General features: G+C 40.1%; 3 protein-coding genes and 1 long non-coding RNA gene across 6 annotated transcripts; all 4 read left to right on the top strand.

Moving 5' to 3' along the window:
* The first annotated feature begins 1607 nt into the window (after positions 1–1607).
* LOC103710082 (uncharacterized) lies at positions 1608–8451 on the top strand. Its single transcript, XM_008795691.6, has 6 exons — positions 1608–2008; positions 2093–2225; positions 3456–3559; positions 6444–6588; positions 6679–6819; positions 6943–8451. The coding sequence occupies exons 1-6, from the start codon at positions 1968–1970 to the stop codon at positions 8251–8253; spliced, it is 1875 nt and encodes a 624-aa protein (XP_008793913.4). The 5' UTR covers positions 1608–1967; the 3' UTR covers positions 8254–8451.
* Positions 8452–8907: 456 nt separating this feature from the next.
* Positions 8908–9896, top strand: LOC120104614 (uncharacterized). Its single transcript, XM_039116058.3, has one exon. It carries the CDS (start codon positions 9037–9039, stop codon positions 9757–9759), a length of 723 nt encoding a protein of 240 aa, XP_038971986.3. The 5' UTR covers positions 8908–9036; the 3' UTR covers positions 9760–9896.
* A 3510-nt stretch (positions 9897–13406) lies between these two features.
* Positions 13407–19193, top strand: LOC103710079 (uncharacterized). Of its 3 annotated transcripts, XR_015970961.2 has the most exons (6): positions 13407–13568; positions 13666–13721; positions 17085–17126; positions 17229–18319; positions 18444–18508; positions 19179–19193. It is a non-coding gene; the product is annotated as an uncharacterized LOC103710079 (long non-coding RNA). The 3 variants fall into 3 exon arrangements; XR_016397875.1 differs by having other exon boundaries at positions 17229–18508; XR_005506973.3 differs by lacking the exons at positions 18444–18508; positions 19179–19193 and having other exon boundaries at positions 17229–17759; positions 17966–17980.
* Positions 19194–21950: 2757 nt separating this feature from the next.
* Positions 21951–24033, top strand: LOC148700546 (uncharacterized). Its single transcript, XM_088706241.2, has one exon. It carries the CDS (start codon positions 22058–22060, stop codon positions 22322–22324), a length of 267 nt encoding a protein of 88 aa, XP_088562367.2. The 5' UTR covers positions 21951–22057; the 3' UTR covers positions 22325–24033.
* The last annotated feature ends 1002 nt before the right edge of the window (positions 24034–25035 follow it).

The raw sequence follows: 25035 nt of genomic DNA, 5'->3' as shown, positions 1-25035 counted from the left end.
TTCGTGAGAGACGGCCGGAAAGTCATGCATTATTTATATATTAGACTCAGACTTCTTCTACATTTCATAAGGATTGGATTGGGTCAGACCAGATCAAACGATGGACTGAGCCAGCTGTTCTCTCTCTCTCTCTCTTTCTTCTTCTTAACCTTTCTTTTTTTTTTTTCTTTTTTTTTTCTGTTTCCTGATCGGTTGGTAGCCTGACCCGATGATCCCATCATATTCGTATCTTTAATTTTTTAGTAATCGGTCACGCTGCCGGCTTCTCCGGGGGAAGGAAAATCTACCCAGAATTCCTAAAACGCCCCCGGCAACCTCTCGACGGGATGTCGATCGTCCGGCCATTAAAAGAAAACAACGGGGGCAGTTTGGCCAAACGGCCACCAACGGTCATGCGGGTTGCCGAGTGGAAAGCGCGGTCTCAACGTCACAGACTCGCAATGGAACCAAGTAATTGGTATCTTGTAAATTAAATAGAATAATAATAATAAAATGATTGGGAGAGAGAGAGAGAGAGAGAGAGGGGGGGGGGGGGGGGTGACACCTCGGCAACCAACTTACATTGATTTTGATCTGATCCGATCTCATCATCTCTGGAATACTTGCATCTTATAGTTACTTTTTATAGTATATTTTATGAGGGCATTTTGGATAGTATCTATATAGAAGAGATTATTAATTATTTTTTGGATATCTCTCCATATCTTATTTGGTTTTTATATTTAGAATATAAAATTTTTATAGAAGAAATTATTGATTGGTTTCTGCAATCTCTGGGTATCTTATTCGTCTTTTATATTTAGAATATAGAATCTATATAGAGGACATTATTGATTAGTTTCTGCCATCTCTGGGTACCTTACATTTAGAATATAAAATCTATATAGAAGAGATTATTAATTGGTTTATGCCAACTCTTTGTATCTTATTTATTTTTTATATTTAGAATATAGAATCTATATAGAAGAAATTATTGTTTGGTTTTTGCAATTCTCCATATTTTATTCATTTTTATATTTAAAATATAGAATCTATATAGGAAAGATTATTGATTGCTTTCTGCCATCTATCCGTGTCTTATTTATTTTTTATATTTAAAATATAAAATTTATAGAAAAAGCTCTTCCGACATTAAGATGAACACTGAACTTTACCTCTCACATGCATTGATGGACGAGGGCTTTTCTCCCTCTGCTTCACCACCAGTATAGGTATGGAAGCCTGAAAATTTTGATGAGGTTTTGGATAGAATTTCTAAGGTTAGGGATTGGATTTAAAATCGGACGCTGGAAGAATTATTAATTGGTTTCTGTGTATCTTATTCGTTTTTAATATTTAAAATATAGAATTTATATAAGAAAGATTACTGATTGGTTTCAGCACGTAATCTTACTCGTTTTTTATATTTAGAATCTGCGCTAATATCTTCAAGAGGGGACGGCTGAGTAAAGTAGTTTTTGTTTTTTTGGGTAGAAAAGCAAAGCAGTTAATAAATGGTTAAAAAGAAGGTAACAAATAAAGTTGGGGTTCTGCTACGCGCCAAGGAGGTTTTTCCTTCATAGTTGACGAAATTAATATATTAATAATGTTTGAGGGCTTATCGCTTTGCTTTCTACTAACTGGCTCCTCGCCATCTACAGCTCATCACCACCCTCCCTCCTCACACCACCTTTTCGTTCTCTCTTTTCCCTTCTTCCCCTTGTCCCCCATCTCTCGCTGTTTCTTCCATTTTTTTTTTTATCTTTTTATTTTTTGTTTCTCGCTGGCTCTCTCGCTCGTAGCGTTAATGGTAGCCACACCTCCACCACCGTCCTGATTCATTTCTTTCTCTCCCTCCTCTTCCTCCATTCGTTCGTTCCATAAGTACATTGAAATATAAGACGAAGAAGAAGAAGAAGAAGAAAAGAGAGAGAGAGAGAGAGATAAAGAGGAGGAAAATAGTGAGTGAGAGAGAGGAAAACAAGAAGATGTTCGACAGCCTGCTCGGCCGGAAGTTTTCCAACAAATGGTAATCTTTCTTCTTCTTGTCCTGAAATTTTTGATTGTTATCTCTCTCTTCTTGGTCTAAGATTGTTGCGAACGGGGCTTGCAGCAAGCACGCGATCAAGTGCATAAATTCGCGCATAGCGATGATCAGGAACAAGAAGAGGGCGATGGTGAGGTTCCTCAAGAAAGACGTGGCCGACCTCCTTAACAATGGCCACGACGACAACGCCTATGGCCGAGTGGGTTCTCCATTCTTGCTCTTCTTTCCTTTTCGTTTTCTTTCTTCTTCTGTTGAATTTTTCTTGACTCTCGCTAGTCCTTTTACGTAATGGAGAAATTAATAATGAATTAAAGATGCCTGTAATGGAGCTAGAATAATCATTAGAAGGGGGATGTTTAGCTTCCGGCCGATCTCTGGCTTTCAATTTAATACGGAGACCTGAGCTTAGAAGATGATGCAAGTTGTCTTTTTGAGGAGATTTCGTGCCCTCTTCCAATCTTTAATTCCGCAACCCTGTCTTTTCTGACGAGAATTTATAGCTCTTTTCCTTTTTGATCTGCCCTCTTTGTGATTTCTTGCAATGAAGAAAAAGAAAATTTTTCTCATATATCATTTAAAACGGCTTTGTGTTTTCTTGCCTATTGAATGTCTTTGCCTCTTAGCACAGCAAGAATAGAATATAAATATAATTTGAGCGATTTTCTGCGATCGCATATCATGGGGAAAAAGTTTCATTGAATTTTAGAGCGAATGCTAAGTTTGAATTTCGAATTTGGTTCCATTTACGGTGTGTTTTATGTAATCTGACATTCCAGTCCATAGATGAGCCTTGTGGGGTTGCATGCATGTTGATTTAGTGGTACTAGTCCTACTATTACACAGGCAATTTAAGCCAGATTTATTATCTGTTCCAGCAAAGTTGAGCTTAATATTCTGTAAGATTACAGTAGGCAGCTTATCTTGGCAGCTAATGGAGACCACATTGCTGGAGCTGATGGAAATGACTTCAGACTTAGTATATCAGAAGTATACTGTTTGACTTTTAGAGATATGTAGCTAAACTTCCACTAAGGTAGCTCATCCAATGCATCAATTGGACTTGCATGTCTTATGGTGTTTTTTCCCCCCAAACTTGTTTTTGCTGCCAAAAAGAGGGAGGGTTGACATCAAATCCAAAGCGAAGTTCCAAATATATGTAAATTAGGATATTCTTCTCTTTTGTTAAGTTTGAAATAAATACACAGGTTCGACTTTTCATTCGAGCTGCATCATGATTTCTTTTGGCCTTGCTACTTTATGCATTATCAGTGTTGACAGTTTGACACGAGTTATGCTGCTACTATGGATATTGACTTATCTATGAAGTTCTCTTCCTCAATTTTTGCTCATTGCCATTGGTTTTCATACATTTTATGATATTTTTTCTTTTTTAATAAAAAAAAATTATGGTTCTTCTTTTCTATAACAGATGGATGCTCTCATTGTGGAAATAAATCACACATATTGCTATGATATGATCGAGCAATGCTGTGAAAGTATCTTGAAGCAGCTTCCAACCTTACAAAAGCAGAGGTATCCACAGTTTCACTAGCTTTAGTTCAGGCATGAATAAGTGATCATTGATTTCCAGTGCTGAATGCTGACCACTAGATCAAATGATTTTTTTTGTTTTCAGCTTTCTGATACTTCTTATGTTATACTTTGTATCATCTGTCATACTTATTTGTTCGATAGTATCTATGACAACACTCTGCCAGACAGAAACTTCAGTCTAACTGTCTCACTCTATTAGCTGATTATAGCGATCTTAAACTCAGATATTCCTACATATGTGCCGTGGTATTATCATTAATATAAGCTTTCCAGCAAGCCTATCCTCTTGCAATAAGTAAAATTATTCTAACTATTGTCAAATGACACAGTTAAGACTACTTGGAATTCAGTTGAGGATAAACATATAAGTGTATCAGTGCTGAAAATGATCTTAAGCTCAGAGAATCAGAAGAACCAAATGTAGGAAGATCTTGTTTTTCCTTGCGAGAGAGAAGATTTAAGGGATGATAAGGTAGGGGAAACATTGTGGAATGGGGATGAGACTACCCTAAAGGGCTAGAATGGTGGTGCTAGATGAAACAAAAGATAAGAAAGAAACCTTGATGGCTGAATGGCATTGTTAGGTTTTGTTATGGCATTGTGAGAAATATGTAGGGCTGAAGTATCAACAAAATTGCTCCTTGTAGGTGACTAGACTAAGGCCCCATTTGGCAGAGCTGTTGGCAATAAAGCTTTTGGAAGTAAAGGTTTTTGAAGTAGAGCTTTTTGAATAGAGTTTTTATAAAAAAGCTATTTGCTGTTTGGTAACTATATTTATAAAGTGCTGTGAGACTTTAATATGTGTTTGATAAACAAACTGAGGAAGTATTTTTGGTATGATAAAATGACCATAAAGGACATTGCATATTATTATACAACAGAGCATAATAAAATATAATATGTATTAATACATAAATATATAATATAGAATAATATTACTATAATGTAATATAATATTATTATAATATAGTAATATAATATTGTATACTATAGAATAATAATATAACATAATTTGATATTATATAACATAATATATCAATGTATTATGATATAATGTAATATAATATTATATGTATAGTATAATACAATAATAAATGTATAAAATATTATAATTATTATTTTTATATATTAATAATATTATTTTCTATAATTATTATATTTTATAATGGGTATTTTGGTCTAAAAAGAAAAAAAAAATTATAACCCAAAACAGTTTTCCGACGGGGCCTAAAAGTACTTTTTCAGAGAAGCTCCAAAATGGAGCAAAATACCATGGTCATTTTTGAAATTTTAAGTTTGCATTTAAGTAAAATCCAGTCCTAACATTGAAGCAAATGGAAGCAAATGGCTGTTTTAAAGTATATTTCTCTTTCGAGTTCACCTAACATTGACCTTCCATATTCAGCTTTCATATACAAGATTACTAGGTTGTTATTCTCATTGAAGCCCCTGACAGTGATGTGCCCCCCCTTTCAGGTTTTTTCTTCAAATAGACCCTTTCTAGCTTTGTGTGACCTAGCAACTTGAGATAGCATCTTAAGAACTTTCAGTATTTTTATATTCTCTGGAAGAATATTTGCTAACTAGCACTATTTGAAAGAAAAGTTATTGATTGTTTGTCCTTACTATTGGAACCAATCTTTTCTTTCCGTATGTCTTGATGCTATTAAGGCTACCTTTTTTTCTGGGTAGAAAAGGCTAGTTGTTTGGTAAGTGTAATGTGTCTCTAACAATAGTGTGGGGTCTGGTTGATGGAGAAGAATCAAGAAAAGCAAATGATGGTCCATATTACAACTTGTTGAACTGTTTTGTATTGTTTGATCTTACATGGTTCTGCATCTTTAATGTTTCTATGGTTAAAATTAACTTTGTTCTCAATAGAAAAGATATCAAGATTAACCCTTCAGATCCAGCAGTCCATTTATTAGATTCTGATAAAATCGAAATTCGAAGAAAAATCAATGATGTCAGAAAAGTTATACCAGTGCAATTACTGCTATTGTTCATGCGAACACAAAATTTTGCCATAAGTATTTTCATTTAGCATCAAGAATGATGCTATGCTTTGTGGTCTCATTCGAGGTTCATCATCTATTGCTTAGTGCATCTTCAAATCTTTCCCATCACCCCACCGTGACTTTAAGTGCCCGTCTCTTCAGATTTTAGTGGTACAGTCTAGGCCCTTTTATGTCCAAGGGCTACTTTTATCTTTTATTGTATCATATGTAAACAAGGCAAGTGTTTTAATTGGAACTTTCCTCACGAGATCTGGATTCATAAGGTTTCACTAATTCATATATCATCAGAAGTTTTTTCCAACAGTTCAAACAATTTTTTTCTTTATTAAAAAACAAATATTTAGGGTGGGCTCGTTCATTCAGAGTGCTAATTAGGTACATGGATTTCTACAATCTGATGCCTGATGGTACTTCATAGTGGCTTTGACTCTCAAGTTAGAGTGAATAATGGAGGTTGGAGATGATTGATATTCTGCTGCATACCTATTCTGAGGCTCATGAATACCATTTTTTAAGATTGGAGTATCGACCGAGATTCAAAATTGAAATGCGTCGGTTGTCCATATTATTCAATCTTTCATATGTAATCTTTTCTTTTTACAGATTATGGACCATGCATATGTCACTACCAAAGCACTTATGTCAGCAAACTGCTTGCTTCCGAAATTTAAGTTAAAATAATTCTAATAAGACATGATGCCATATACCTAAAGCTTTACATGTTTTAAAGGTGGATATCCAGAGTTTTTTTCTCTCTTTCTTCTTTTATTTTCTCTGTTCCATTTTGCTCTTGGTTATGATAATGTCATAGTGACAAAATATATTTCCGTTCTTCCTTTTATTAGAGAATGCCCTCAGGAAGCTGTGGAACCCATCTCAACTCTAATTTTTGCGGCAGCCAGATTTTCAGATCTGCCAGAGTTATGTGATCTCAGGCGTTTATTTACAGAACGGTATGGAAGTCATATGGAGTCCTCTGTCAAGGCTGAGGTACTAAACCATGTGTGCCCCACTTCCACTACATTCAGCTCTTTCCCTGTTTTTTTTCTGTCTCTGATGAGCATGATCTCTTGTTATCAGTTTGTTGAGAAAATTCGGAAGAGATCATTCTCCCAAGAAAAGAAGCTACAGCTGATTAAAGATATTGCTCAAGAGTTCTCTGTAACATGGGATTCCAGTGCTTTCGGACATCAAGTGTCTAATCTGTCTGCACCTAAATCTGTAAGCTCCATATATGTGTAAACGTTTTGTTTTATATCTGCTTTAGATTTGGTTGATACAGAATTCAGCCTTCTAGAAATGCTGGATATATTCATTAATTCACTATTTCCCTGACTATTTTAGGACCAACCTAAGAATGGTATGCACCACCGCGGTGCCAGCGATGATGAGCCTTCAACCAGGCTGCCTAATGGAGCTAAGGAGGAGATTTCATCCAAGGGAAAACACGAACATGCTCCAGTTAGCGTGCGGAAACGAGTGCAGGAGACCAAAGATAGTCATGTAGATACAACTATCGAAGATGGCTTCTTGCATGACCCCATAGAGAAGACTAGAAAAGTAGTCGCTGATGAACCAGAGAATGTGGAGCCAGACTTCTGTGGTGCTGAAGTTCCTTCATACATTAAACCGAGAAGCAGTCAGAATGGCACCTATAATCATGATCAGCTTAAAGATGGTCTTGCCCATAAATGGACAGAAGATGCTCAAGGGGCACTTGATACCATTGGCCCTGAGAAGCAGGCAATCGATGCTAAGAAATCTTCAAATGGTACAGCTACCAATATGGCTCCTCCATACACCAAATCTTATGAAGAAAAGAATGGCAATGGCTTAATATGTGACAGATTGGGAAAGGCGGAAGAAGGGTTAGGTTATACTAGTTTAGAGAGGCGGCCCGTGGGACGAGTGAATAATGAGAGACTGATTAATTTTCGCCCGCCTTATGTTAGATCAGGAGTCAAGAACCCTCCATCCCACCCTGATCAAACTATTCAAGATTCTACCATTGATGGCAGTGACAGATATGATGGCAGTGAAGATCCGAAGGGTGGAGTGTTTGGTGATGAGAAGCGGAAGCCGAAGCCGAAGCCGACGCCTGTTTCTGTTAGGAGGAGGTTCACCAGGCCAGCAGTCGTCGACACTTCCGACAGTATCATCGGCGAAGAGATCACGAGCCGAACCCCAAGCGGTCGAGGAAATGATGCAGGCAGGAGGGGCACTTCTGCCTGTCTTGAAGCTAAAGATGATGTTTACAATGAGAAGTTCATGGATAGGCACCCAGGACCACCCGTGGATGTTGAGATGGATAAAATGATCGTGGATAGGCTCCTGATACATGACAGAAAGAAAGGTTTGGCAAGCGAAGCCAGCAAGGCACGAAGGAGGAGCAAGGCCCCTCTCACGGATCATGTGGAGCATGAGATTAGTGATAAAATCCGTGCTGGCCTGAGAGAGTCGGTGCATGCTCCTGTTGGAAGTAGCTCGCTCCCTCCAGAACAGGCAAGCCCAGGAGCAGCAGGTGTCCCAAGGCATTCTTCTCGTGCTGCTTCAGTGCAGCCTGACATGCCGAGCCCTAATGCTGGGCGTGTGCATCCGAGGCTGCCGAACTATGATGAGTTGGCTGCGCGGTTCAATGCCTTGAGGAGATCTTGAGAGCGTCTATATATTTGATCTGCCGATATTTTTTTCCCCCTGCATCTTTTTAGATGGCACGGTGCCTTCCCGCAGGTCCTTCCTGCCCTCTTGTGTTGGTTCACTCGAAGCATGTTCGAAGCCAAGTGCTGGTGTCGAACTGCACGAGCTTGTACCACAAAAAGGAAAAAACAAAAAAAATTGTCGGATTACACTAACGCATTGCTGTTCTTTTTTCGTTTATCTTCCTAGGTAAATCAGAGTATCATCTTTGTGCATATGCTGCCAACTACTTGCGACGTTGATGGATTTTATAAAATTTTAAGTATTCCATGCGTTCGTGGCATTCCTCTGAATTCATGACCCTGTTCGTTCCCAGCTTCCTTTTGTCTTGTCTCGTTATTTAGATGTACCCTTTCCTTTATGGTTCCATGAAGGAACACAGTTTCCGGTGGCTCATTATTTAAACAAAAGCTACTTCGGTTGTCTCCATTGTTTCTTTATCAAACCCCGAACCCATCGAGCAAGAGAGAGCATGCGGTGCGAACCTCACCTAAAACTAGTAATTAAAGCTCCCTACCCCGTGTTTCCTTTTTTTCACGAGGGAGAGAGAAGAGGGGGTGGACCAGGACGCCCGCCAAAGATTCGCGTGGCCACCTCGCATTCACAGTCAACGGAAGACGACGACTTCCCGCCAAAATTAATCCAAGATTCGCCGTCCCTTCAAGATAAATAAACTAGGCTTCTGTTTCTGCCATTATTTGTATTTATGTTTTCGGAGAAAGCAAAGAGCAAAGGCCGGCAATGGGGGCAGCACTGGCCATTGCTCTAAGCCTCGCTTTAGTCTTCACTCTTCTCTCGGTCATCCTCGCCGACCTCCTGTGCTCCCTTCTCTGCCGTCGGAAGCACCGGTTCGAGAGGGCAGCGCCCAACACGAGCGATGCAGGAGCGGCGGCGGAAGCAGAAGAGGACCCTCCAACTCCGCCCCTGAGCTTCCCTTTCTACGCCCACGGCGTCCTTCAAGCTCCAACAACCTTCCTCCTCACCATCCCCAACCTCGAGGCGGCCACAGCGGCGGCAGCAGCAGCTTTACCACCAAAACAAGAAGAATGCAAATCCCGCATGGTATTAACTGTGGAGCATGAATCCCCATCGGTGCCGGCTTCGCCTTGCATCCACCGCATTTCCTCTGCCGCCGTCGACTCTGCTGCTCCCGATCATTTTGTTTGCATCTCCAATCCCATCTACAACGGGATTGGTGGAGGGGACGACAAGGGTACCCCTTTTGAGACGCCAGACGCTTCGCCTTCGCATTTGGGACCTGATCCTGAAGAGGAGACCGAGAGCGACTACTCTCCGCAGCTAACCGTCATGAAGAAGCTCCCTTCCGTGCCCCCCCAAGCTTTATCAGCAGCGGGTTTGATGGAGGGGCGGCGGTCCCTTCCCACCTCGGCAAGTGCCACCGAGACTAATAGGGTCTCTTCCTCTTCATCATCCTACTCTCTGTGCTGCTCCCCTTCTTGGTGATCCATCATGATTCATACCATCCATCATCGCCTCTATCAGTAGCGATATGTACTTCAGTTAGAGGAAATTGCCCTTCAGTTGGTTGTTGATGATGCTCTTTCGTTGATCAAACACTGAGGCCTTCTGGGCTCTCTTTGCTGACTTGGGGTATGGGGCGTTTGGCAGGAGAGAGGCGTGTGGGTTGTGCAAGGACTAGGATGGAATGCATGAGGGAGCTCAAAAAGAGTAAATATCTGTACTAGGATTGAACTATTTCAGGAACTAATTCAGGGACGTCCATATCTTATCCTCAGACGTGGTTCGCCTACGTACTGAGGAGACAAAACTGGGGCTAATTGTGTCAAATAAGTTTGCAAGACTGTGCAGCTGCATTGCACGTGGTGGTTGCATTCAGATTTCAGAGGCATGGAGTCGGTCGTTATCTCAAGCATATATGTGGGAGGGGGCTTTTGGTCGCAGAAAAGGAGAGACGTGTAATTATAAAAAGCCTGTTTACGGATGCATGCTTTCGTAGGCCTTCGTAGCGTGTGAATGTGATAGGTGATGCTGAAACCTCTGAAGAAAACGATTGGATCGAGAGTAGTCTGGTACTCCGGAGGAGCCCACAGCTTTTCCCGGCCCCTCTTCTCCGACTACTCTTTCCCCCTTTTCTTTGGCTTTTGACAGCGGTAGCTTCGTCTTTATCCTCTTTTTGCGCTTCCAGTTTCGAGTCTGCAGGCCTAGCTCCTGCTGCTTAAAAATATTGTCGTCTTTGCTCATGGGATGCAGCTTTGCTTTCGACATAACCTTGGCTGGTTGGGTAACGACGGCAACCACCGTTTCTTTCAGAGATGAGAGAAAGAAAGAGAGCGCTTTAATTGGAAAGTGGTTGGGCCCCTACTATTCTGCATCTAGAAGTTTTTATTCTTTATTTTTTTTTTTTAATGTATCTAGAGTGGAATTAGTCGATTGATGTGCCCTCCACTTTTGTATTAATATAGAGCTCGATTTTTGTTTCTTCCCATGACATTGTCTGTCTGAAGGACAGACGCAAATCAAAGTATGCGTGCTGGAATTTCTTCATAAATCCACCACAGTAGTGCTATAACCATCTTTTCTTCTTTCTTTTTTTTTTGCCTCCGAGATGGATGATAGTTGACCAGTTTTTTTTCTCATATATTTAGCCTATGGAGAGGCCTAAGGAGCATTACTCAGAGAAAAGAAACAGCTTCCACCTATCGAAACCAAAGAGAAACAATTAAGGGGGGCATAGCTAATTAGAGTGCAGCAACCATATGATAAGCTTCCCCATAAGATCACAATAGCTCTTAGAGGCCAAGATAAACAAGCAGAGAAGTCGGCAGACTGATACCGAGCTACTTTTATTAACCAAAACCATCATTAATTCCCGAATACATAATTAAGAACCAATAGCCTCTCGGCCTTGTTCCAGTCAATGTGGTCCTCCACATGTCCATATTACTTTCCATCCAAAGGACTCACCGCCACCCTGAGAGGATGCAAACAAGAAATCGACACGACAGGAAGCAACAGTTGAGGCCTATCTCCATAACTCTCTCTCTCTCTCTCTCTCTCGATGGGAGGGTGTATGATAAGTTCGAAAAGAGAAGGGGGTGAGGTGGTGTAAAGCTACTGTTCTTTCTTTTAATTTGCTTGCTAGGGTCATATGATACATGCCTGATAGAAGATGTTGGGTCATCAATTTTTTGATATGATATTAGTGAGTCCACAAAGTGATATCATTGCTGGCGAATAAGGTATAAACAATATTAGCTATCCTTTTTTCGGTAGAACCCAACTCAAAAACTTTCTTTGTTACCTATCCTTTGATAATTTTATTAACTTTTTTCGTATACACAAATTGATGCCATTGATGATAATTTTATTTTCTATTATATTTTTTGATATAATATAATATTAGCTATTCTTCGAACCCAAAACTTTTTTTTTGCTTGTTGGATTATTCCATAGTTGCTCGTTCCTTTTTGCACAGATAAACTAGCATTTACATATAGCTATTGCTATTTACCATATATACCTGACATGCTAAAATATCGTCAATCCAAGGGATGGATTTTTCTTTTTAGTAAATTGGATGATTTAAATTAATCAAGTATAAATATATTCATGGAAATCATAAAAAAAAAATCAAAACTCACGATACCGGAGAATATAAACTATCAAAAGTTAAAATCCCAAAAGTATATGCTCTCGTACGTGAGACATTTTTCAATTTGCCGGATCATCGATATAAGATAATATACCAACGGAATGGAAGTTCAAAACTTAAATTTCTTTTTCTTGTTTTTTTTTTCCTCTGAGAGAGAGAGAGAGAGAGAGAGAGAGAGAGAGAGAGACCATTCAACACTCATCCATAGAAACTATGCTTACTAGGTGGAGGGATGCGACCACCTAATTAATTTCTTACTCGTTTCATGCTGGAAAGGTATGAACAAAATTTGCAGCTAGATCTTGGCAGGTGATCAACATCTGTTAAAGAGATTTTCAATGGAGGGACGTGGAATATATAGATAAAATAGGATCTATGGAATACAAGACGACAACCTGGAAATGTACACGGAGTAATCTCTTCTACGATCATCATCCGTACCTGGGTGATTGATTGGGCTAAATTCTAAACTATTAGCCAATTATATTAGCAACAGCCATGAATTCCTCTAATTAAACAACCGATACATATTTCTGTCTAATTTACATCACATGAGCTGTAAGTACATCTGAATAATATCGTATAATAACACGTCCGATGCATGCAAGCTGAAGCTCCAGGGAAAGCTTGGGTCAAGCAATCCTAGCCCAACCCAACCCATTCGCCTTCATTCTCTACTTTTTGCTTGCGAGGGCTAAGTTTCCATTAGCTGTGGTAATATATTAACCAACTTTTCCCTCCAATGAGCGTTGGACTAGCACGTTGTAATAAAATACTAAAGTTATGCTCATTTTTCCTATTGTAATTAATAAAACCACTCAGCCTTGTATTTCACTATTTGCTCATTTACTACATGACCTGGTTTTCCTGAGTTAGCACGCAAAGAAGGTTAATTCTGTTGGTTTATAACTTATATCACTTTAGTGCACAATTATCTTGATGTGCGAAAAGATTGTCAATCAAATAGTTTATATTCCCCGGTATCATGAGTTAAATAATAAGAGAGATACTTAAGGAGTGCTAAAAGCTTAAAGACCAGGAGATTAAGCATCTCAAAGGTTTAATTATGTGCTAATGCTCTCTAGCCATTCCAGCGAGCACCATATTGAGATACTACACATCACTTTTTCTTTTTGAATGAGGGATTTTCTTGGATACCTATGGAGTGTTTTTGAAACTATGAAGACATTAATCTTAATTATTAAAATAGATAAGGGTGTATTAGATAATGTGGCACTACTAAAGAAATGCAACAGTCGGTTAATCTTCTCCCCTCCAGTCTTCATCCGCTTTTTTGATGAGGCAGACGGTAGGGCGGGTGTATGCTTTGCGATCAGAGCCTTCAGAGACGGGAGCTTTGCTAGCTAAGGCCCGGCCCTACAGGCCTCATACCGGCCCAAGCCCAGGCCCACTTCCCATCCCATCTGGGCGCTGCCCCGAACCAACCCGCTCTGCCCTTCCCCGGCAGTATGTAGAGCGGCGCTGGGAATAAAAGCCAATCCTGACCGCAGCAAGGTCAACGAAGGCCTCCCGTCTCTCTCTCTCTCTCTCTCTCTCTCTCTCTCTCCTCTCCCTTTTTGCTCTCGGGGTGGGTTTGTTCCCTTCTCGTCCGATCGAGCAACCATGTCGTCGAAGCAAGGTTAGGGTTTCTCTCTCTCTCTCTCTCTCTCTCTCTCTCTCTCTCTCTCTCTCGTCTTTGAGGATTTGTATTTGAGGTGGACCGTTCCTTGTATCAGGTGGAAAGGCGAAGCCTTTGAAGCAGCCAAAGGTTCAGAAGAAGGAATACGATGAGGTATGTTGGCTTTCACCGTGATCCGGTTCCGTGTTGTAAGATGATTTATCAAGAATGATGTTTTCTTGGGACTTTTCGTTCTGTGGTATGGAAAAGCGGAAAGGGAATTCTTGAAGGATTGGGGCTTTGTATAATTTTGTTCATATACTATTGTCCAACACTTGGTATTTTGATAATTTAGGGATATCTTTTTTTTGTATGCTTTTTGGCGCTAAAATAAATGTTCAATTAGGTTGAATTAGCGAACTTAAATTGTCATGATGGGAACCTCCCTTTTTCTCCTGCCAATACTGTTGATTTCCGGATTGAATTTTTGATTGAGCATGTGCCCGCCCTCTCTCTTTCTCTCTCTCTCTCGGTAATTTGATGCCCGGGCCACCGTTCTTCAATATCTTGAGTAGGCCTGCTTGTTTTCTCGTGCTGCACTGCGCTTGGCTTGGGAGAGAAAGAAGTAATATTTGAGTTTAGGGTTTTTTATATTTTAGTCAAATAGGTCAAGATTTCGTCTTCTGATAAGTTTAGAATATTTTTTAATGCTTTTTAGAGCCAATATAAGTGTTCAGTAAGGTTGAAATAATATAATAAATTGTCATGATCGGGATATAACGTTATGTCCTATCAACAGTTTCGGGATTCTTTTTCAGGAACGATAGATTTCTGGCAAGGCACAACTAATTGTAAAATTAAACAGTCTCTTCATGGAGAAGTTGAGAATACATGGTCCAGATCTTGTTTGAGTAGTCATCTGAATGAACTTTTTTGACATTATGTCTCCATTCTTGGGCATAACCTGGAGTTAGATATGTTCATCAACCATAACCATGCTATTTTTCTGCAAGTTACATATGTATTGAATGTTTAATAGCGGCCAAGGAACTGGTTGTTACTGGGTTTTCAGAGAAGCTAAACATGTTTTGCAATTTATTTAGATGGTGTACCGAGACTTGGTACAGAAACCAAGTCTCGGTTCGGCATCTACACCGTATTGTATGTCCGATACGGGGCGCTACCTCTGAAATCCGCAAGGACCTAACGCAAGGTCTATTATTGGTTTGAAAATTCAAGTTCTGTTTCTTGTCTAATCACATCTTCCAAGGTCAATGATGAGCCTTGCCTAATAGGTACCCTATAATAAGGTTGAGAATCACTAGAAAATCAATCTGCCATATTTGCAAGAGGCAAAAATATTATGCTGGATGACACCATATGGTTGTGCCAATCTAATAGCAGAGCACAAAATTTTGGATAATTTCAAGATGAGATCCATGTAGTAGTAACAAAATGATATATCCTAGGTTTTGAAATGATTTGGCTAGATAATTTTATTTTTAAGGTTATATTTTCTGCTCTTTAGCTTCCTTGTCTTCAAATGTTTATGACCTGTGGGGGTTTCTTTGTGTGATGAAAAGAAAAGGTTTTTGCAGGTGTTTTTTTTTTTGTTGGGGGGGGGGGGGGGGTTGGGGGGGAAGGGGTGAGGTAGTAGGAAATTTCCATTTTGCTTGAGGCTCCAACTTTTCGGATTAGAAATTTATTGTGGTCTCTTAGTTCTGCTTTTTATTTAAGTTGGATGTAACAATCTGTCCAAGTCAACCAAGACTGTGATAACTACATGAAGGGGGTCACCATCATCTTGGTTTTAGATGTGATGAATTTCATGTCATGTCCCTCTTACTGTGATCACAAAAAAGAAGATACAAGAAAAGGATGCCTTGGAAAAAGAGGAAGGAAAATACAAGAAAGAAAAAGGGATGCCTTGGGTGACTGGACCTCCTATCTTTGAAACCTCATTATATTGTCCTTTCATGTCTTCTATTGCAGTTATGGGGTGTGTAAATTTTTATTTTCTAGTAGATATCATTTTGGGGTTAAATGTTGGAGAAGAAGATGTGAACCGAAATGGTCATATCACTGCTTAAAGTGCAGAGTAACTTGCTAGATTTCAGATTTGACACCTTGATTTTGGATCATTAGACTCTCATAGGTTGGCTGTGGGAAACTGATCAACACAAACTTTATGCAGACATTCTTGTTCAACTTTATCCAAACCCTCTCGTTCCGCCCACCCCACCCCACCACACACACAAAAAAAAAAAAGAAAAAAAGAAAGAAGATAGAAGAAGCACACCAATCTTGCTCATTTTCTATCTTATTTATGTTCCCAATATTTATGCCCATCAGTGAAGCAGGTTTGTGCACCTCTTTTAGTTCTCAAAATAGGTGTGCCTCACTAGGCAGTTGGACAGAGATTTGTTCACTAGGATAAGTTTTGGTGCAAAGCAAAGTACCCAAAAGCATTCTGGCTGATTTTCAAGCTCAAACGGCAGACTGAGAACACTTGAGGACTTCTATTAAACCCCATAAAATACATTGTAGGGATATAAACCCCGACACTCAGAGAATCTCTCTAGAATCATATGTGATGATTTTTGAACTTTTGTTCCTCCCTAAGTTTAGACTTCAAGGAAATGGTTGAGTTTTGAGCTTATTTTGGCATCTCATCCACAGAGGAGGCATCGTTCATTGTCATGTTCTGCAGTGAGAGAGCCTCAAGGGACGTTGAAACACATAACATCTTCTGTTGTTGGCTCTCCTATTTGTGATTCTGTTGAAATTGCCAAATTTGATTGTGCAGTGATGTGTTGCAGAAACATTAACTGATCTTTGACCACATTCTCAGGATGGAGAATGAAGGTGTATAAGGTATTTTGAGTTGATAAATACCAAATCTACATAGAGTTATAACTTTACCAAACCATTTTTCAAATCCAGTATCGATAAAACTGGATAGTTTCAGATAATGGTCAATTCGGCTTGGTTGCTCTTCATTTGTTCACTGGACATATAAAGGGTTCATATTTCATTCTATTTTCTTACAAAATGTTGTTGGTTCAGATAGGATGGGTTAGTTGGTTTTCTTGCTTACATCAAAGCAATAACGGAATTCCTGTGACGGGCAGTTTGGTCTTGTAATCGGAGTTCAAAGTGTTAAAGATTTACTGCCGGCAGGAAAATTTACCAGTCTTATCTTTGTGAGACCTTCAGTCATATACTTAAGATTTTTCTTTCTTGTTAATTTTATTGCATGCTGAGTTGATATGTGGTTTCCTGTTAAACATAAACAGATGAGAAATGGTTAATGGTTTGATGAAAATATACATTCTTTTTCCATTCTGGTAATGTGTTTGGTTGGTTTATAGAAGAAGCTAGCCTGTCCATGAGTCTGTAGCTACAGAAGTGAGGCCATGTAGATTTTCTACCCTTCTTTAGCAGCATTCTAGCTTTATTGTATACTGTGTTGTTTTCATCCATCTGTTTGTCGTTTTGACTCAGATGTCGGCATTAATTCTTTTCTGCTTTATGTAGGAGGATCTTGCAAAGCTTCAGAAAAAGAAAGAGGAAGAAAAGGTGATGGCATTCTACCATTTGATGTGTATCGATATCTCTTTCCTTACCCCCGAGAAGAAACTGGTAATTGACTTGGCCCGATGTTTTTTTTTTTCCAAACAGGCACTGAAGGAATTGAAGGCCAAGGCATCTCAGAAGGGAACATTTGGAGGCACTGGTCTTAAGAAGAGCGGAAAGAAATAAATCCTCTGTTTCCTCATGTAATGCTTATGTTAAACCAGCCAACAATGCTCAAGCAACCATCCGGGTCAACTCTAGTAGTTCCCATATTGTAGTTCTTAACTATCATCTCTTGAGATATGCATGGATTTGTCTGGCTAATATGAGTGGGGACTGTTGCTACAATGGAACAAATGGAAAATCTACTACTGCATTAAACTCTAAAGATTGTTTTTTTTTCTGATAGAATATGGAACTGGAAACTGGACTGCCATCAAATCTTTTGTTTTTAGAAGCAGATGAAACAGATTTTCCTACAGGTTTTGTGTGACATGGTGTTTGTTTATGGAGGAGCCACAGGTGCGAGCAGCTTCAATGTACTGGTGCATGTTTTATGCAGCACGAGTGAGATACATTTCACGGACACGAGTGTCTGAGATGCAATCTCTTAACTGCCCATTAAACAAGCCTATGGTCAGCATCAAATTGACCTCTGGTGCTTTTTCTTGACTGATAATGTTATTTAAACTTTTTAAAGTGACAGCCATTGCACGGGGTACCTTCCTTCAAGGCTTCATAAACATGCTAATTTACTTTCTTGTGGTCAAACATGCTACACCTTTTTATTGCGAATCCGTGGATTGTTGATACATATTGACTTCAATAGTTGCGATGAACAGAATGGTCAGCAAAATGTTCTGCTGTTGTTTGTAACTGAGGAGTTTGCCTATTATGGGTGCCTGAAAGTCGAAGGTGGAACCATGGAAACATGAGGCCAAACATTTAAGTTGCAACTGCTCGATGGATGACCCAGGGAGCAATTTTTCAGCTGTATGATCCAACGAGCCCTTCCCCACAACCGTCTCCAGCAAAGACAAGACAGCATTACTGCTGCTTCTTTACCCCGCTACGAGCAATGGTGGACGTTTTAAAAGAAAAAAGGAAATTTGGGGGAGAAAATACTCGCCTGCATGCCTTTCTTATCTTACATCACTAGGGAATATGACTTGCTACCATGGCATCAAACACCGTAGGTAAAATTTTCAGAATCCAAGCACCACCATCTCAATAGTTCAAAGTCTGAAGCTCCTGCAGCCACAGAATATCAAAAAAGTCGTATATTAAAAGAATGCTGAACCAGCGTATTTTCTTCTGCAGTATTCGCCCGGCCATCATATCAGCTAGATAACTGCGTCCATCAGCATCGGGAAATAACAAATACGGTATCAGAACAGACTCCCGATCCTGGTCAACATAGACTCTGTCCACGAGACGTTGGCTGATGCAGCTTTAGTTTATCTGCCGAGATCTATCATTTTTACTATGCTACTCCGAGTTCTTAAATAGCTCATATTAAAACCAGCGCACTGTAATGGTTAATCTTTTTTCCTATATATCTCAGTCGACACACATGGACCAAACGGAGTATAACAATCTTTCTGAGAGTGAGGCGAGTATATAATGTATTTGGTTTTTCGATTTTTCCCGGAACGAGAGGGTCAAGGGAAGAGGATTTATGTTATATATATGTAATAAGATAGCACAGCTGCACAAGATATAAATACATTGTATATACACCCATACACTAGCATGGTTTATGCAACTATAAGCAGAGACATGCATGTCTCTGTTCATATGCACCTGTATGTGCTACCTTTTTGTGTGTGTCCGTGCACATTAGATATATACATCTTGATCATGGCTGTACAACTAGATGTATGCGCACAAGTTTGCATGTCTACACTCTACATGTACGTAAAGTACACGCTGGTGTGTATATAATCATTGTAATAAGGGGGCTTGATGACATGCCATGAAATCTTGATGATTTTAAATGTGTTTTTCTTTACTGTTTCTCTGTCTTAATAATTGATGCTTTCATCCTGTGTGCAGAGCTGTCTGCGATGATGGAAGGCCTTTGAAGTTACATCTCCAGTATTCTTGCTGAATGCTGCTTTTCAGGATGCTCGCTATGCTTGGAGTATCAACCTAAAAGCTGCAGCTTAGTTTCAGCACAAAAGTTTCAGCCAAAAAAAAAAAAAAAAAGCTGCAGCTTTCATGTTTATAGACAAGATTTGTCATCGCATCATCTCACCCTTTATGAAATGATAATTTTTTAAAATACATAGCCATTCCAAATCATTGCCATACATGAATTCATGTTATTTAATCTTTACCAATTTAAAGACACCGACTTCCCATAAGAACCCAGGCTCCACCCTGGACGCTAGTCTTAAAAAGAAGTTGATACTAGCAGCTCGATTTAGATTTCCTTTATTACCCATTTTCCTGCCTACTTCTTGCACTGGTTGAAGGCACTCAAAGCCATTCCTAAAGTGCAGCCAAGATGTGCGACCGCCATTTGGGGAAAAAAAAAAAATCCAACCACGAGATCTCTTTGGACCGTACACAAAAATTGATCCAAATAAATCCGTAATGCCATTTTAAGATAAGAAAATGGCGTTACGCCGCAGACATGCTCAAGTTTTCCTGCGTATGAGAAAGACTTCCTTCTTAAGGATTTGATGATTGACGGGCAAGGAAGACCGAAGAAGGTTGGATCAATGAGGTCTGCCGCGAGAGCGTTTATAGCATACTTAGGACACAAAGCGGAGGACGATGGTGAGGAAGGATCCGATTTATGTAACTAAGGTGCGGGCAGGGGTGGCATGGGGTCTTCAAAGGCAGTGGGCGTCGGGTCGGCAACCGGGACGCCGGCCGGGACCACGGGCGCGTGATGGAGGGGTGCTCTCAGTTCCCAAGCCCCACACCACGCCTTCCTTTGCTGCTTGGCTTTTAGCTAGGTTGCAACGCTGTTGTGGATCGATTGTAAGGTAGCGCCAAGGATTTGCCCGTCGGAATTGGAATTGGCAGCCAAAGTTAATTGGAAGACAATTTGGATGGTTGAAAAGTGATTGCACAGTAACTATTCATTTGAACCTAATGGTGCTTAAAGTGATTTGCCCTTTCGGTCGCCTAAGGCTTGTTGAGCCTCAAGGCTCATCAGTTGTCCGATTCGGTCCTAAAATGGTGCTTAAATCTCGCCTGGCTGTGTAGTTTTGGAGGGTTTCCTGTTGGAGGCCGCACTTACCCGATTGTTTATTATCAACTCCATGCTTCGTGTTTGGCCTGAGGTGCTGGCCGGCGAGGGGCCCACCCACCACTGAAGGCCAACACAGAGAGGGACTTTGGCAGCGGAAACCGAGATGTATGCTTTCTTCTTTCTTTTTCTTTTTTGCTTTCTTCACGCACTTGCTATACTCACAAAAGAGTGAAAGACTAGGTAATTTGAAGTGATAAAGTGGAGCCCATCTCCTCCCCGGCCTTTTGGGTCCATAAATTCAGTTGGAGAGAGAGATTGCAATTTAAAGTTTGGTTCAGTCGTTACACAAGGATCTAAAGACAGTCGATCACATGTATAATTGTTGGATGCGGCATTTGAAGGTCAAATTGCACTGTTCCAAGGAACCCATACAAATCAATAATTCGAGTAAAGAATGCTTAAACTTCTAGACTTTTTTTTAAAAAAAAGAATATAGTACTTGTTCCTCACCACTTGAGTTTGAATATAGGTTTCTTACTTAAAGAGCAGGGTATTAATTAGCTGAGCTACCAACCGAACATCTAATCAAATATTTTAATTATCAAAATCAGATGCTTCACAAATAAGGATCGCTAAGGGTTACAGTGAGATTTTTTTTTCTTTATTTTTCCTTTTTTTCTTTGGAGGCCCAGGGAGGTTAGGAGGGTGCGGGAGGGGGTATGGGACCTATGAGAGGATAACTTTCATTAAAGGAAACTAATAGGGCTCGTTTGGTTCGCGAAAAGCATTTTTCCTCCTACAAATATAATTCTTGAGAAATAAATTTGTAGGAAGAGGATGTCTAGGAAAGTATTTTTGGCATTTTGGTTGACTATGGAAAAGTGACAAATTTACAAAGTGCTTATGTTTGGTTGGCTATCCACTTTTCTGGAAAAGTTATGTATAATTCTTATTATGCCCTTAATAAAAATTAGATTTTTAATGCTTCTTTAATGCTGAAGAGTCTTTTTAGGAAAAAAATAAAAATAGCGAATTTCCGCCTATGAAAAAGTAACTTTTCCATGTTTCTCATGAAAAATACTTTTTCATGAGATGTAGGAATAATATTTCCATGGAAATGCAACTTTCTCATCTCTTTTCTTTGAAAACTTCAATTAAAATAAGAGGCATCTCATTACTTTTTCGTTGACCATACTTTTTCTTTCTTTTTTTTTCACGAACCAAACGAGCCCATGAAGAGAAGGGGAGTGAAAAAGAAATACTTTTTAAGTGATTTTTAATTTATAATTATCAACTTGCGGGCTCGAACGCCAAAATATGATAAGTTTAATAACAAACAGATATGATTGTAATTTGAAGCTATCTTGGTCGTACAAACAATCTTTCTATTTGGAAAAAAAAAAATTGTTACGTGCAGGCTAGAAGTTGTTTGCGATTTGCGAACATAAATATCTCGGGGTAACATGTAAAAAAAGAGAGAGAAGAAAACCCTGTGGATTCCAGTCCACTTGGGAAAGTGGAGAGAGAGGAGGAAAGCAATTCCCTTCCAACATCGCACGTGGGGCACCCCACTATCGACGTTCACAGCTCCATCATCATTAATTCTCCTTGCATTTTTACCTAAAAGCTATCATTCGCTCTCCCTCACTGTCTCAATTCTCTCTCTCCCTCTCTCTTTATTTCCTCGCCTCCTCCTCCTCCTCTCTCTCTCTCACTCTCGCTCTCGCGAATGGAGAAGAGTAGGTCCTTCCCCGAGTACCCGTACTCGTCTTCATATTCGGGTGTGTTCGACGAAATCCGATCCAACTCCTACAGCTTTAACGGGCCGAGCGGGAAGCGGGACGGCTTCGCCACCTCCAGCGATCCCGAGCTCAAACGCAAGCGGCGTGTCGCGGCCTACAACGTCTTCACCGTCGAAGCTAAGCTCAAGTCCTCGGTCAGGAGCAGCTTCAAGTGGATCAAGGCCAAGTTCGCCGACGTCCGCTCCGGCGTCTGAACTCTCTCTCTCTCTCTCTCTCTCTCTCTCGCTATATATATATATATGTATGTATCTGCTATGTAAAAATTTAGTTAGTTATGGTGCTTGTCCCTGGAAAGGAGTTTCTATATGCATGGTTAATTTGTGTCGTGAGGTTGGAGGATCTTGCATGCATATGTGAGATTGTGGATCTGGATAAAAGCGTCTTCGTTTCGCGTTCCTTTTGGAAAGAAAGTTCAAGAGCAATGGTACTTCGATGGTATTTTTCTTTTCTTTTCTTTTATTTTCTTTTTAGATAAAGACAGATAAAGTTCGTTTGTATTTTGGAAATTGGGTCTTGTAAGAAAAGGGAGGACGAGAACTTCCAGTTCAAGCCTCGCCAAAGGTCATATATAAAATTTCCTTCACTTCGATGTAACTTCTTCCCTGAAATCATTTTTTCCCTAAAAACTTCCGCAGACCCAGTTTTATGTAAGCCATGATTCATAACAGCACGTGCTGCATATGGTGCGTTCGTATGAGAGAGGAATTATGCGCAAAGAAAATAATAATTTTAGATTACTCTATATTTGACGTTTGAATCTTTTATACTAATGAATCACTTGGGATGTTTATTCTTGTTACGGCAAATCCTTTTGGTATCTTGTTTAATTACATCACTGTATGCATGCCAAGGTCATCTTAATTAATTTTCAACACACCTCAAAGTGATTATTTCCACTTAGCTGTACTCCACAGAATATCGGTATCAGAGCATGCAAGCGTCCTTCTAAATGCATCGTTTATCTAATTCTACTTGGAGCCCCAGTTTCCAAGGGCAACCCCTAAACTTAAAAAACTAATGAAAAAAAGGGTCAATTGGACAGTATATTCCTTGCTATCAAACCAGTCTCTAGAATTGCAGAGTGATTAGCAGGGGAGATTGCCTCACCAAAATGACATATTAAGTGGCAAAACATGAAAAAAATTAACACATCTCCGTTCAACAAGCACATAATATTTGGTTATATGTTTTCCATCCAGCCTGCGAAATTCTCAAGCGGAGGCATGGGTCTTTTCCGAACATGCCATCAATGTTTTCCCTGTTCTTTTTTCTTTCTTTGTTTTTTTTTTTTTGGATGTAAAGGGAGGGTATGAATACCCACCAAATTTCATTAAAAGAGGAAAATATTTACAAGATCAATATGAAAAGAAGGTGGCTGCTCTACATCTTCGGTGGGTCCGCCCCTCGGAGAGATTGGGCTCACCCACTCATCCAGATGAGGAGATGAAGTGACCACGTAACAGAGCTTAGCCCTCACATGTCATAGTAGGAAAAAGACAAAGCATGGACCAAGAATAAGAGCCTGGATCTTAGGATGATTCGCCATCACAATGCATGCAGTTTGAGCTCTATTGTTAACCGAGATCTTCAATAAGCATATTTAAGGCCGTCTCCCATTTACCTTCGTATACTGATGTCCAGCTTTTTAAGGAGCAGCAGGTCTTTCTCCAAGGTGTTGTGCGTAGAATAAGCTTCGAATCTAAAGATATCCTTCCATTTCTTTCTTTCCATACAGCCCAACAAATTATGATAACCCAGCGATCCCATACCTTCTTCGCTATATTTTTTGGGAGCTGCCGTTGTCATATTTCCTTTGAGAATCTGTATGTGAGGAATAGATGTACTACCATTTCCTCTTCATCGCAGCATAAATGGCAACAAGGTGGCACATTCATTCTTCTTTTCTTTAGATTGTCTGCAGTCTGAATTTTTGTTCTGCATGGTTAACCGGTGAAAATTGTTTGCTTTTTCCGGAACCGGGAGCTTGTTCTAACAATTGCAGGAGTAGCTCAGAAATTTGTAACATTTGCTTTCCTGGAACGTATTGTTGTTTGCCCACTTCCAAGTTTGTGTTAAGCTCAATATTATCCATACATTGGTGTAATTTTCTCACTTCTCTATTGCTGGCTTGCTGCTGGTGCTAAGAGTGTTGCCAAAGAGGCTTCTAGTATCAGAGGTCTTCATAAAGCTTGCAACCGAGATCTCTGGTGCACAGGTCAGCAAGAATAAGCCTAAGAAGTGGTCCTCAATAGCAGACATAGCGACCGAGTGATTCAAATTGTGAATCTCCAAGGTGGCTGTACTAAAGCGACCGACGTAGCCCTATAGGGATTCGTTCTTCCCCTGCTCAATGGCAAAAGAGGCTGTTGGAATCCTTCCTTTGCCTCCTACAGCGAACATCCTATCAAACTGCCTGAATAAATAAACGGAGTCCGGCTGCAGCTTGGTGTACCACAATCAGACCGCCTTCAGCAATGTAGCAAGGAAGGCTCTGCATAGTACCGCGCTGGTGGCTCTGTGGAGCATTATGAGAGCTTTAAAGCTTTCCAAGTAGTCTAATAGTCTGCAGTCCTGTCACACATCTCCAGTTGTGGCATCTTCAAATGAGAAGATACAGGTTCCTCCATGATTTTTGTCGAAAATGGGGTTTCGATAGTGAACTCGACTTCCTTCCCCTACTCAGCTTATTGCTGTCTCAAGGCGTCGAGACAGCGATCCATCTCCTCAAGTCTGTGATCAAGGTTTATTTTCCTCCTAGAGGCTCTCTCATACTATCAGGGAGAGGAATGGTTGGAAATTTCCTCCCAATATGGGGAGTTAGAGGATCAAAGTCCAGGATTTTATCACAGACTCGTCGGGTGAGAATGGTGACTATGAGGGGCCCTCCTCGAGCTCCGAAAATGGG

This window comes from Phoenix dactylifera, chromosome 11 (assembly GCF_051530095.1).
Source record: "Phoenix dactylifera cultivar Ajwa chromosome 11, Ajwa_hap1_PhDact_Kaust_v1.1, whole genome shotgun sequence".
In the NCBI taxonomy this organism is placed as follows: domain Eukaryota; kingdom Viridiplantae; phylum Streptophyta; class Magnoliopsida; order Arecales; family Arecaceae; genus Phoenix; species Phoenix dactylifera.
This window is presented reverse-complemented; position numbering and strand designations above follow the sequence as displayed.

What these genes read in the sequence shown, in the direction of transcription:
- LOC103710082 (XM_008795691.6), top strand. Translation starts at nt 1,968, where the DNA reads ATGTTCGACAGCCTGCTCGGCCGGAAGTTTTCCAACAAATG. An exon ending in CCAACCTTACAAAAGCAGAG is followed by an intron (nt 3,560 to 6,443) that starts GTATCCACAGTT and finishes TCCTTTTATTAG; the next exon opens with AGAATGCCCTCAGGAAGCTG. An exon ending in AGTCCTCTGTCAAGGCTGAG is followed by an intron (nt 6,589 to 6,678) that starts GTACTAAACCAT and finishes TCTTGTTATCAG; the next exon opens with TTTGTTGAGAAAATTCGGAA.
- LOC120104614 (XM_039116058.3), top strand. Translation starts at nt 9,037, where the DNA reads ATGGGGGCAGCACTGGCCATTGCTCTAAGCCTCGCTTTAGTCTTCACT.
- LOC148700546 (XM_088706241.2), top strand. Translation starts at nt 22,058, where the DNA reads ATGGAGAAGAGTAGGTCCTTCCCCGAGTACCCGTACTCGTCTTCATAT.